Raw genomic sequence first — 10551 nt, 5'->3', positions numbered from 1 at the left:
AACTCATAATGTATATTACCGGATATGGAAACGAATATTGTTTATACGAAGTCAAATAATACATGCTTCTTATCACAATCAAATTCCTTTAAATTGATTAAAAAACTAAATTAATCACACCATTTAGTGTTTTGGTGTGGTCATAGATTGCTTTTATCTCCACATATGGTTTTTATAGAGCCTGAGATCTTACCGTATGCAATCTCTTATCAACTTGGATAGTGGTGTGGTTCGTCTACATTTCAATCTCCTCAGTATCTATCAATAGCGGAGCTATAATATAATTTACTATGTATGATTGTTGTTGTATAATAAATGATATGTGGAAATAAGCAGGGGCGGATCTACAGCTTTGCTAGGGTGGGCCGGTGCCCACCGTCCAGCTGCCGGAATGTTGCGATTATAGGTATGCGTTGGTATATTATAACTCAATAATCAGTCCGTGCCCACCGTCCGCCGCTAGTCCGTGCCCACCGTCGGTTACCATCATCAGCAGAGGCGGGACCACAGGAGGGTGAAGGGGGTCATCTGAACCTCCGGCGGCCGGAGCTCTGTATTACTAAAGGTATGATAGAGTAGCTGGAGTGAAAAGAAAGAAGAAAAACAGCTTGATCCTAAAGTGTTGCTTTGCCACTACTAAATGAAGAAGAAAGAAAACAGTACTTCACATTTTAACTTTAGTAAAATTGAAAAAAAAAAAAGTCAATAAAAGTAAACTGAATATTATTTGTTTAGTAAAGGGCCCTGCTATATGCACCACAATGGGTCAACTTTGAAAAGTTTAATGGAGAGAGAAAGAGAAATAAGATTGTCAGCTTTCCTCTTTTTTTGGTCAAACAAGATATGATCAGCTTTTTTATCTTTGAAAACTTCAATTTAACTTTCCAAATCACTTTCTCTCTTGATCAGATACAAACCTTAGAAAACACCATTTGTATTGAAAAGAAAAATACAGTTAGAAAGTTAACATTAATTCCATATCACTAAAACTTGAACATCTACGTATTATAAATAAGAATACTTCAATCAAAAACTTAATCAAAACTTGATATTCCAAATCAGTAAACAAATACAAGTTAATAAGTTAATAAGGTAATAATATTTAATTCAAAGCCACCATCCACCACCACACACCACCATCCCCTGCCAGTGCCATCCACCACTGCAACCACCATCCCCTACCGTCCGTCGCCATCCACCACCATCCACCACAGATCTAAAAATACAAATCTGGCCATCCAAAATACAAATCAAACCAACACAAATCCTGCGGTTTTGGCCGGAAAAAGGTTTTTATAGAGTAGTGTTTTTGGCCGGAAAAAATATCCGGCGGTTTTGGCCGGAAAATGGGGCGGCTGGGATGGGAGGAAGAGATAGTATTTTCTGGGGGTTGGGTTGGGAAGAAAATATTAGGGTTATTGTGTTTGGTGGGTTATAAGAAGTGTTTATATGGAGTAGTTGTATACAGCATTTAACTTTACAATATTTTGCATAAATCGGTTTCCCTCACAAAAGATATGTAGGGTCCCTTTTTTGATTTGTTTTTTGTTTTACACAACAGGCACTCCATCTTTATGTCTACTTATTTTATTTTATTTATGTCACACATTTATTTCTTTTATATTTGAGTTTCTAATAATTATGTTTTTTTTATTTGAATAGATGTCGACTTTTTATGAAAATGATTCAATGGGATATGATGAAATTATTATGACTACACCACAATTTGCTACTAATCAGGTACAATATCCATTAAAAAACATAGTTTATGACACCATCTATTGTTGTTATATTATTAACTTTTATTTTTATTGTTGTTATATTATTAACTTTTATCTTTTATTACTAGTATTATTATTATTTTAATATTTTAATACTAGTATTATTATTATTATTATTATTATTAATTTGTAGGTGTTCCGGTCTCGTGAAGATTTGGTGGAATGGGTACAAATGTTGGGATACTCACTTGGTGTTGTCGTCGTCACAAAAAGGTCGAATAAAAGACCTTGTGGTTTCGTCTTCAAGGTTGTACTCATATGTGATCGTGGCGGAAAATACAGAGTTCAGGAATCAAGCAAGGCGTCCGGCACAAAAAAGATTAATTGCCATTCGAATTAGAAGGAAGATATTCGGATGAGTATGATGCGTGGACCTTAACGGTGATTTGCGATGGACATAACCATCAACGTTCACAGTATATGGAGGGTCATGCATATGCAAGGAGACTTACCGATGATGAACGTAGTTGGGTTGCATATTTGACAAAGATGAATGTTGCGCCACATGACATTTTATCAGTACTTAAGGAGCGGAATTTAAGTAATGTATCCACAATCAAGACTATTTACAACGAAAGAAATAAGATTCGCTTGATCGAGCAAGAAGGCAAATCTCCAATGCAGGTTCTCCTATCCTTTTTGCATGATAATAATTACGTCTATGAATTTACTACAACCGGTTTGAATGAGTTGGAAAATATATTCTTCGTTCATCCAACATCATTCGACATTTGGCGTGCATTTCCACATATATTGATTATCGATGCAACTTACAAAACGAACAAGTATAACATGCCTTTTGTTCAGATTGTTGGTGTAACTTCAACCAACAACACGTTTTCCATAGCTTTTGCCTTCATGCATAATGAAAAGACAGTTAACTATACATGGGTCTTAAATTGTCTAAAGTTGACTCTAGACAAGTGTATGCTCCCACGTGTTATAGTTACAGATAGGGAATTGGCTCTGGTAAATGCATGCAAAGAAGTTTTTCCAGATGCTGCTCAATTGCTTTGTAGATGGCACATTGAGCAGAATATATTCAGAAGATGTAGGAACTTTGTTAGGTCAAGAGGTGATTGGGATAAATTTAGTTCGTTGTGGAAGTCACTGGTAGATTCTGCAACGTTGGAATCTTACACGGAAAATTACCAGATACTTGAGTCATTTCTGATAAAATTTCCACGTATGTTTTCTATATTTCCACATTTAATATATATATATATATATATATATATATATATGTGTGTGTGTGTGTGTGTGTGTATATGTATGTTGCGATGTTATAAAATAATCATTATACAAAATTCGTTTTAGGTAAAATCGACATTCGGGAACCTCGTGTCCAAAGGAATACTCGTGGACGACCGAGTTTGAAGAAAACGCAACAAAAAAGGCATGACGATCCCGTTCGTCAACAGTCTTGCAGATTTACAACTGATAAACCTCCCCTTCAGCGAACCGATTCCCATATGCCTCCGAGGCATAGTTCATATGTGCAACCCGTAGAACGTGATTATGCCCAAGAGCTTACAAGGCACAATTCATTAAGGGACCATGACAATTCTCCCGGTTACAACAGTGGATGGGGGAACTACGAAACACTTGGTTTTTACGGGAACTATGATGATCATCCAACTTACAATAGTGCATACGTGAATACTGGTGAACAAACGTATTTTGGAAGCACTTCAAGTGTAATAGATGATTTATTCGGGTTTAACCAGAATACTGCTGAACAGACGTATTTCACCAACACTGCAAAGGTAACAGAATATGATTTCATGGGGTTGAGCCAGCATAGTGTTACATGTCAAAAATCAATAGACTATCGCACTTATATTGGTCAAATTCCAGAAATATTTCAACCGTATGTGGAGGATATAGAAAACGTCGACGGTGATGGACATTGTGGGTTTCGGGCTACAGCTGTTGCTCTCGGGTACCACCAAAATGATTGGGCATCAATCCGAAGGTCCCTAATTGAGGAGATGGTGCAGTATGAACAACTTTACAGACTCGCTTTCAACGACAAAAACAATACGGTGGACAAATACAATGCTGTGTTCTCATCCTTGAACTGGTTTGGTAAAGGTTTTGCACCAACACAATACTGGATGATTATGCCAGAGACGGGGTATTTGATTGCAAACAGGTTTAACGTCATTTTTCATTTCATTAGTAAAGATAATAATAATAGCTCGACAATATTTCCGCTTTGGAGAGGACCTGACCAGTTCCCAGAAAAAAGAATCATTACAATGGCACTGGTGCATTCAAATCATTATGTAGCGGTGAAAATGCAAGGCGAGTTTCCAATGGGTGTCACACAAAAGTTATGGACACTAAACAGACAAACTGCCGCATCTGAGTGGGAACAAATATATCAATCACGTCAACAACTATATAAAGATTGGATATGGAAACCTCCTGTATATAAAGTTATAGATTAATTGTATATCTTATTTATTTGTCTTTTATTTATTTAATTATATATCTTGTTTATATATAAGTAATAATAGTATAATAAAATATAAAATAAAAATAAAATTGTAATTAGTTTAATAAAGAAATAGTAATTAGTAATTAGTAATAATATAAAGAAAAAAAAAAGAAAAAGAAAAAATTAAACAAAGAAAAATAAAACGTAATCATTACAATGGGTGTCACACAAAATCATTACATAATCATTAAAAAGAAAAAGAAAAAATTAAACACAATCATTATTTAATAATTAGCGGTGTAAAATGAAATTTAAATGGTGTATTTAGCTCACCCCTTAGTAAATAGTAAAATTGGTAATTGTGACAATGATATGGGTGTAGAAAAATCTGACAATTGTAATTTAATGGAAAGCAGCTTTGAGTTTTTTATTATATTCGTTATATTATTAAACTTCCTTTAATCTAAACCTAATTATTTATTTTTATATTTTGGTTCAATGTCTTTCTATTTATCATCCTATTATTTATAGATTAAAGAAACTTATGAAGTGCATATATATATAAGAAAATTAGTTTGGCCCATCGATACAAAAATCCTAGTTCCGCCACTAGTCATCCGTGGCGGAACCACAGGAGGGTTCGGTGACCCTTTGGCAGTTCGGCCAGCCAAACCATCTTAACAGGAGTATTGACATCCAAAGGTTGTTTTTGTAGTTTTCACCCCCCCCCCCCCCCATTTTAGTAACTATAGTAGTTAGAATAAAGAAATAAGCGTTAAGAAAGGTTCATAAAGGTTATTTTTGTCCGGCAATGGATAGTCAAGAATAATGTAAACGAAACTAGGAGAAGATGATAGGTTGTTTATGTAATTACTGCCTCATCGGTTTGATGGTCTGTAATTAAAGCCTAGCTATACCTATAACTTTAATCACTATTTTTTGTATTTAACTTTTAAGTTTTTTTTTTGTTTTTATGTAACAATGAATATTCCGATCAAAGTTTTTAGTTATGTATTTATATATTTACTTAGTTGATTTTTCAAATTAAACAGATTTAGTTACTAAACTAACAGTTTTATTTATTATAATTTAAGGTTTATTGTGTATTAATTTTAATTTTCATTGAATAGGTAACATTGTTAAGTCGTTATTCTGTTTATAGTTATGTTGCTTGGTTTAAAAGGGTAATTATAAGACTGTGCGTATTGGTCCCCTCTCATTCTCTATTTCCTTCAAAGTTCTGATCCCACCACTATGTGAAAGGATCAATTTACCCTCTCATGTGTCCTGAAAGTTTATTTTGCTCCGGGCCTTCAAAATGGTTGCCCGACCTTGTTCTCTTTGATCCGATCCATTTTATGACTCCCGTAGCAAAATTTTCTGAATTCGCCTCTGGAAATAAAGAAAGGGGTTTTTAATAATGTTATATGAAGTTGAATTTACTATATAGAAAACTCAAATATATTCGACATTAGTAATCATTTTACTATTATATATTTTATTTTTTATTTTAAGCATTTTAAGAATATAGTATGACATATGCATTTTAATGTATTTAAAACAAAAGAAAACTATTTTTCCTCCTAAATTGGAACAGTAAACTTCACCTCCATCAAGGCTTCAAAATAGGTAAACAAGTCGTTTAACTGTTTTTTCAATATTTAATTATACAACAGAAAGTATTACGATATTATATCAACTAAAAATAATTTTAAACAAATTCTAATATTTTCTTATATCTTGAATATTTTCATAATAAATATATGAAATCTTTTAAAAATAAAAATATTTGTTTATTTTTAAATATATTTAAGTTAAAGTTAATATTTAAAATTTTAGGCAAATTGAAAATAAATAATTCCACCTTTAAAAATCATTACCAACGGTTCAACTATTTTTGTCTCAATGGACCTCCGTTAAAAAATACTTAGCGTTGTTAAGTTTTTTTCCGCGTTTCAGACTGATGATTTAGGGCTTTTGATTGGAAGAAAGATACGAGTCAACTAATGTAAAACTTATCTCGAAACGTGATTCAAATGACTTGATTTTTGTTAATTGAAAATTTAAACACCTGAATTGAAACACCGTTTCGAGATAAGTTTTCATCTGGCGGCTTCAGAAAGAAAGCAGACAACAAATAGTAAATGCATCTCTATGTTCTTCATACTTTTGGAATGAATGTCGTGTCCTTAAATTAACAAGAAACTTAAGGTTAACAATTGGCCAACCATCTCCTGATATTGAGGAAACAAAAAACTATGTACAACGGTTACTGGACATTGGAGAAGGTAAAGTCGATGGGCCTTATGACAACAAAAATAGAGATACCAAATGATTTACTTGTTGAAAAATGTAATGACCCTATCACAAAGCTAATTCAGTTTGTGTATTCAGACATTTTAAACAATAACGAAGACCCTAATTACTTTCAACATAAAGCATTACTTGCACCAACAAATGATATCGTCCATGAAATAAACGACCATCTAATCGAAAGCTTCCCTGGTGAACCTATTGAGTACTTAAGCTCATATTCTATATTGAAGTCTGACTATATAGTTAGAAATGTTGATCCAAATTTAAACTCTATTGAGCTATTAAACGGTCTAAAAATAGTTGAACTACCAAATCATAGCCTTATACTAAAAAGTTGGCATGCTGGTTATGCTTCTAAAAAAATATTGATTGAAAGAAAGACTTATGCAACGACACCAGGCTTCAAGTTATTTCTTTAGGTACCTGTGTAAAGTGAAAATACTTTCAGGAACCAATACTTGTGAAAGAATATCTATTCCTAGAATCGTTTTAACACCTTCTGACAAGAACATATCATTCAAATTTACAAGACGACAATATCCCTTATCAGTTTGTCTTGCTATGACTATAAACAAAAGCCAAGTACAATCATTAAATAAGGTTGTTTGTACCTAAAGAACGATGTCTTCTCACACGGAAAACTATGTGTCGTCTTATCAAGAGTTCTGAGCAAAAAGGGGTTGAAGATACTCATTCTAGACAAATATGGCAAACAAACTAACAAAACAACAAAGGTCGTCATTAAATTTATTTGTAATTTTGATTTATTTGATAAACTATTTTGAGTTCATACTTGTTATGGATTGATTTCTACACTAAACTCCACAATAATATGTACATTAAAAAATTTAAAGTAACTCCCGTAACATGCGGGCTAAAAGCTAGTAATATATATATATAGGGTTTAGATCAAATACAAATGAAATTAACGTGCTAAACGTGAGAATCAAGTAGAGTAATTATATCTACAAGTAGAATAATTATGTAATCACATCATAGAGTAATTACGTAATTACTTTATGGTGTAATTACATAATTACTCTACTTATAGATATAATTACTCTACTTGATTCTCATGTTTAGCATGTTAATTTCTTTTGTACGTTAACCCTCCTCTATATATATATATAGTCTTACATTTGTCACAAGAACTCCCCTGCAACACGGGGGTGAAAATACTAGTTTATATCTATAAACTGGGTAATAAATAACAAACTAAATAAAAGGGATAACAAAAACCGGAAAAACCAATTTTTCTTATCTCTAACTTGCTTAACCCGTTGTTCTTGACCCGATCCACTCTTGGTTCGATCGAAAAGGGAATAAGTCCAACAGTTTATGTCCTTTAGCTGCTTATTATAAAATAGTCGTAGCTTCAACTGGTTTAAAAGTTTATGCTTGAAGGTAAGTTTACGCCCTGCTTGCGGTAATGTATACATGTGTGATCCCTCGGGTGGGCAAAAGTGAAATTGCACTAATTTTGACGTTATTTTACTAATCTCGTGAAAATAATGTTAAAAGTGGCGGAAGGTTAATCAGGCATCATGTGGTGGCGTTGATAGCCGAAAGACAAGGGTACATGCACCAATCGACCGGTGTGCCGATGGTTGAGTGTTGTGTGCCTTATGTCCACAGCTTGATGCAAAATTACTATCGAGTCGGGGGTCTCACCGGAAGCAGCCTCTTTATTCCTACGGGGTAGAGGTAAAGTTGCCTATATTTTACCCTCTTCAGACCCTACCATAACTTTGCTATTGGTGGGATATACTGAGTACGATGATGACGATGATGATTGTGGAACATGATTGTGATCGAATGGATGATCAATGTTTGTGAGTTGCTGCAAATTCTTAAATCTTAATAATTTAAAGGTTATGAGTAACCGAATTCTTATGGAAATTTGTCTGTAAGAATGGCTGTATTGATGCCCTTAGTATTTCAATTAGCTCATAAGAAATTAATTAAATAGTGTGCTGTTTATAAGAATCAGCATGGGTTATCACCATGTTGCTAGCAAGCGGACAACTATTAGTATATTAGTATATTGAACTTAAGTAGTTGAGTTCATATCGGATATCTATGTGAAAAACAAATTATTGGTTGTATTAAAACGTAAGTGATTTCATAAAGATTACAACTGAAGAGGTATGTACCCGCCTCAACACCGAGCGAGGCGGGTCAACCCACAAGATATAGACAAGAGGCTTGAAATCAAGACATTATGAAGGCACAAAGCCAAAACCTATGCGCATGGCGCATATCACATATGCTCACGCATATCACATATGCTTAGGCATCACAGATGCTCAGGCATCACATATGCTCGCGCATCACATATGCTCACGCATATCACATATGCGCGTGGCGCATCCGCGCGTGCATATCACATCTGCGCATGAAACATCTGCGCGTGAGAATAAAGAGAAGACCTCGCGCATCCTCAGGATTGGCGCATATCACACATGCACATAATCAACCTCGTCCTTATCCAAATCAGGATTAGGGCAAACTTGATTGTGCACGTCAGACAACCTTCCAGAAGGTATCTTTTTAAGGAATAAGAATATGCTGATGTTGACAGCTGCCAATGAAAGGTGGACAACTCAGCAAAACCCATGTGCTACCACGTGATTATAACCAATGAAAAAGCACCAGGTGTCCCAAGGACACGTGGCGCAAAGCAATTGGAGGAGGCCAACAAGGCCCTAATTAGGTCTGAGCCCAATCATGGGAAACCCTAGCACTATAAATACCACATCAACTACATAAGAAAAGACATCCTATTACAGAGTATTCAGCTACATTAAGCAATACACTCCAATTTCCTTACTCTCATATTATTATCTTCTCTTACAAACACTTATTCTCACACCGGAGGGTTACCCCAAAGAGGACCCCTCTGTCCCTTTCTGAGGGGTAAGTTAACGGTGCTGTTCATTTTGTAGGTGGAGGAATCCAGATCCCAGAGAACCATCGGTGAAATAGCATAACCACACCCGAGGAAAGTAGATCGTCTATCAGTGAGTCGATCCACGTTTCTTCATTGGACTCCTGAGGCCGAGCAAGCTTTCAGTGAGATAAAAGAATGTTTGATAAATCTGCCCGCGCTCACAGCTCCACTTCCTGGTGAAACTTTGACATTGTACTTATCAGCAGGAGAGCGCGCCATCGGCGCAGTATTGTTGGTGGATCGCAACGGAATCCAAACGCCAATATACTATGTGAGTCGGGTGCTGACAGACCCTGAGATGCGCTACTCCATCATGGAAAAGTTAGTTCTGTCACTAACACACGCGTCGCGCAAGCTTCATAGATATTTCAATGGTCATCCTATTGAAGTTCTGACTGGTTACAACATCCAGCAAATCTTGCGGCGCCCAGCGCTCTCAGGAAGGCTGACAAAATGGGCGCTGGAATTAGGAGAACACACGATTGCCTATAAGCCCCGTCCAGCAATAAAGGGACAAGTTTTAGCTGATTTCATCGCAGAAATCCCCGAAGGAAAAATTGAAGAGGCTCAGCGCGAGGTAGACCCTCCAAGAGACAATGATGAAGAAAATGTTTGGAGATTATTCACGGACGGAGCTTCAAACAACGAAGGATCCGGCGCAGGCCTCAAGCTGGTGGATCCAGAGAATCAGGAATATACTTACGTCATCAGGTTGGACTTCAAGAGCACCAACAATGAAGCTGAGTATGAAGCCCTGCTGGCTGGCCTGCGCATCGCGCACAAATTCGGAGTTAAAAAGCTAGAGGCCCATGTTGATTCATACTTGGTAGCAGCACAGGTCAATGGCCTTTATGATGCCAAGGAGAACACCATGCCTCTGTATCTAGAGCAGGCGAAAAAGCTCATCGAGCAATTTGACTGCTTCAGAATCATTCATATTCCGCGCAGTGAAAACAAATCTGCTGACGCGCTGAGCAAGATGGCATCAACCAGCTTCGATCACTTTGGCAAAGATGTCAGAGTAGAAGTAATGAGCAACCCGTCGGTGGGAGCGAAGTCTG

At 35.9% G+C, this 10551-nt stretch overlaps 1 protein-coding gene across 1 annotated transcript; it reads left to right on the top strand.

The window, feature by feature from the left end:
- The first annotated feature begins 2201 nt into the window (after positions 1-2201).
- Positions 2202-4234, top strand: LOC143582603 (uncharacterized). The gene is made up of 2 exons (XM_077065121.1): positions 2202-2967; positions 3099-4234. Exons 1-2 carry the CDS (start codon positions 2202-2204, stop codon positions 4232-4234), a joined length of 1902 nt encoding a protein of 633 aa, XP_076921236.1.
- The last annotated feature ends 6317 nt before the right edge of the window (positions 4235-10551 follow it).

The sequence above is a fragment of the Bidens hawaiensis genome, unplaced genomic scaffold (assembly GCF_021521415.1).
Source record: "Bidens hawaiensis isolate Kalapana, Puna unplaced genomic scaffold, B.hawaiensis_p1.1 tig00031800_1, whole genome shotgun sequence".
Lineage (NCBI taxonomy): Eukaryota > Viridiplantae > Streptophyta > Magnoliopsida > Asterales > Asteraceae > Bidens > Bidens hawaiensis.
This window is presented reverse-complemented; position numbering and strand designations above follow the sequence as displayed.

Coding starts and splice junctions, on each gene's coding strand:
- LOC143582603 (XM_077065121.1), top strand. CDS start 2,202: ATGGAGGGTCATGCATATGCAAGGAGACTTACCGATGATGAACGTAGT. Junction 2,968..3,098: donor ATTTCTGATAAAATTTCCAC/GTATGTTTTCTA, acceptor AATTCGTTTTAG/GTAAAATCGACATTCGGGAA.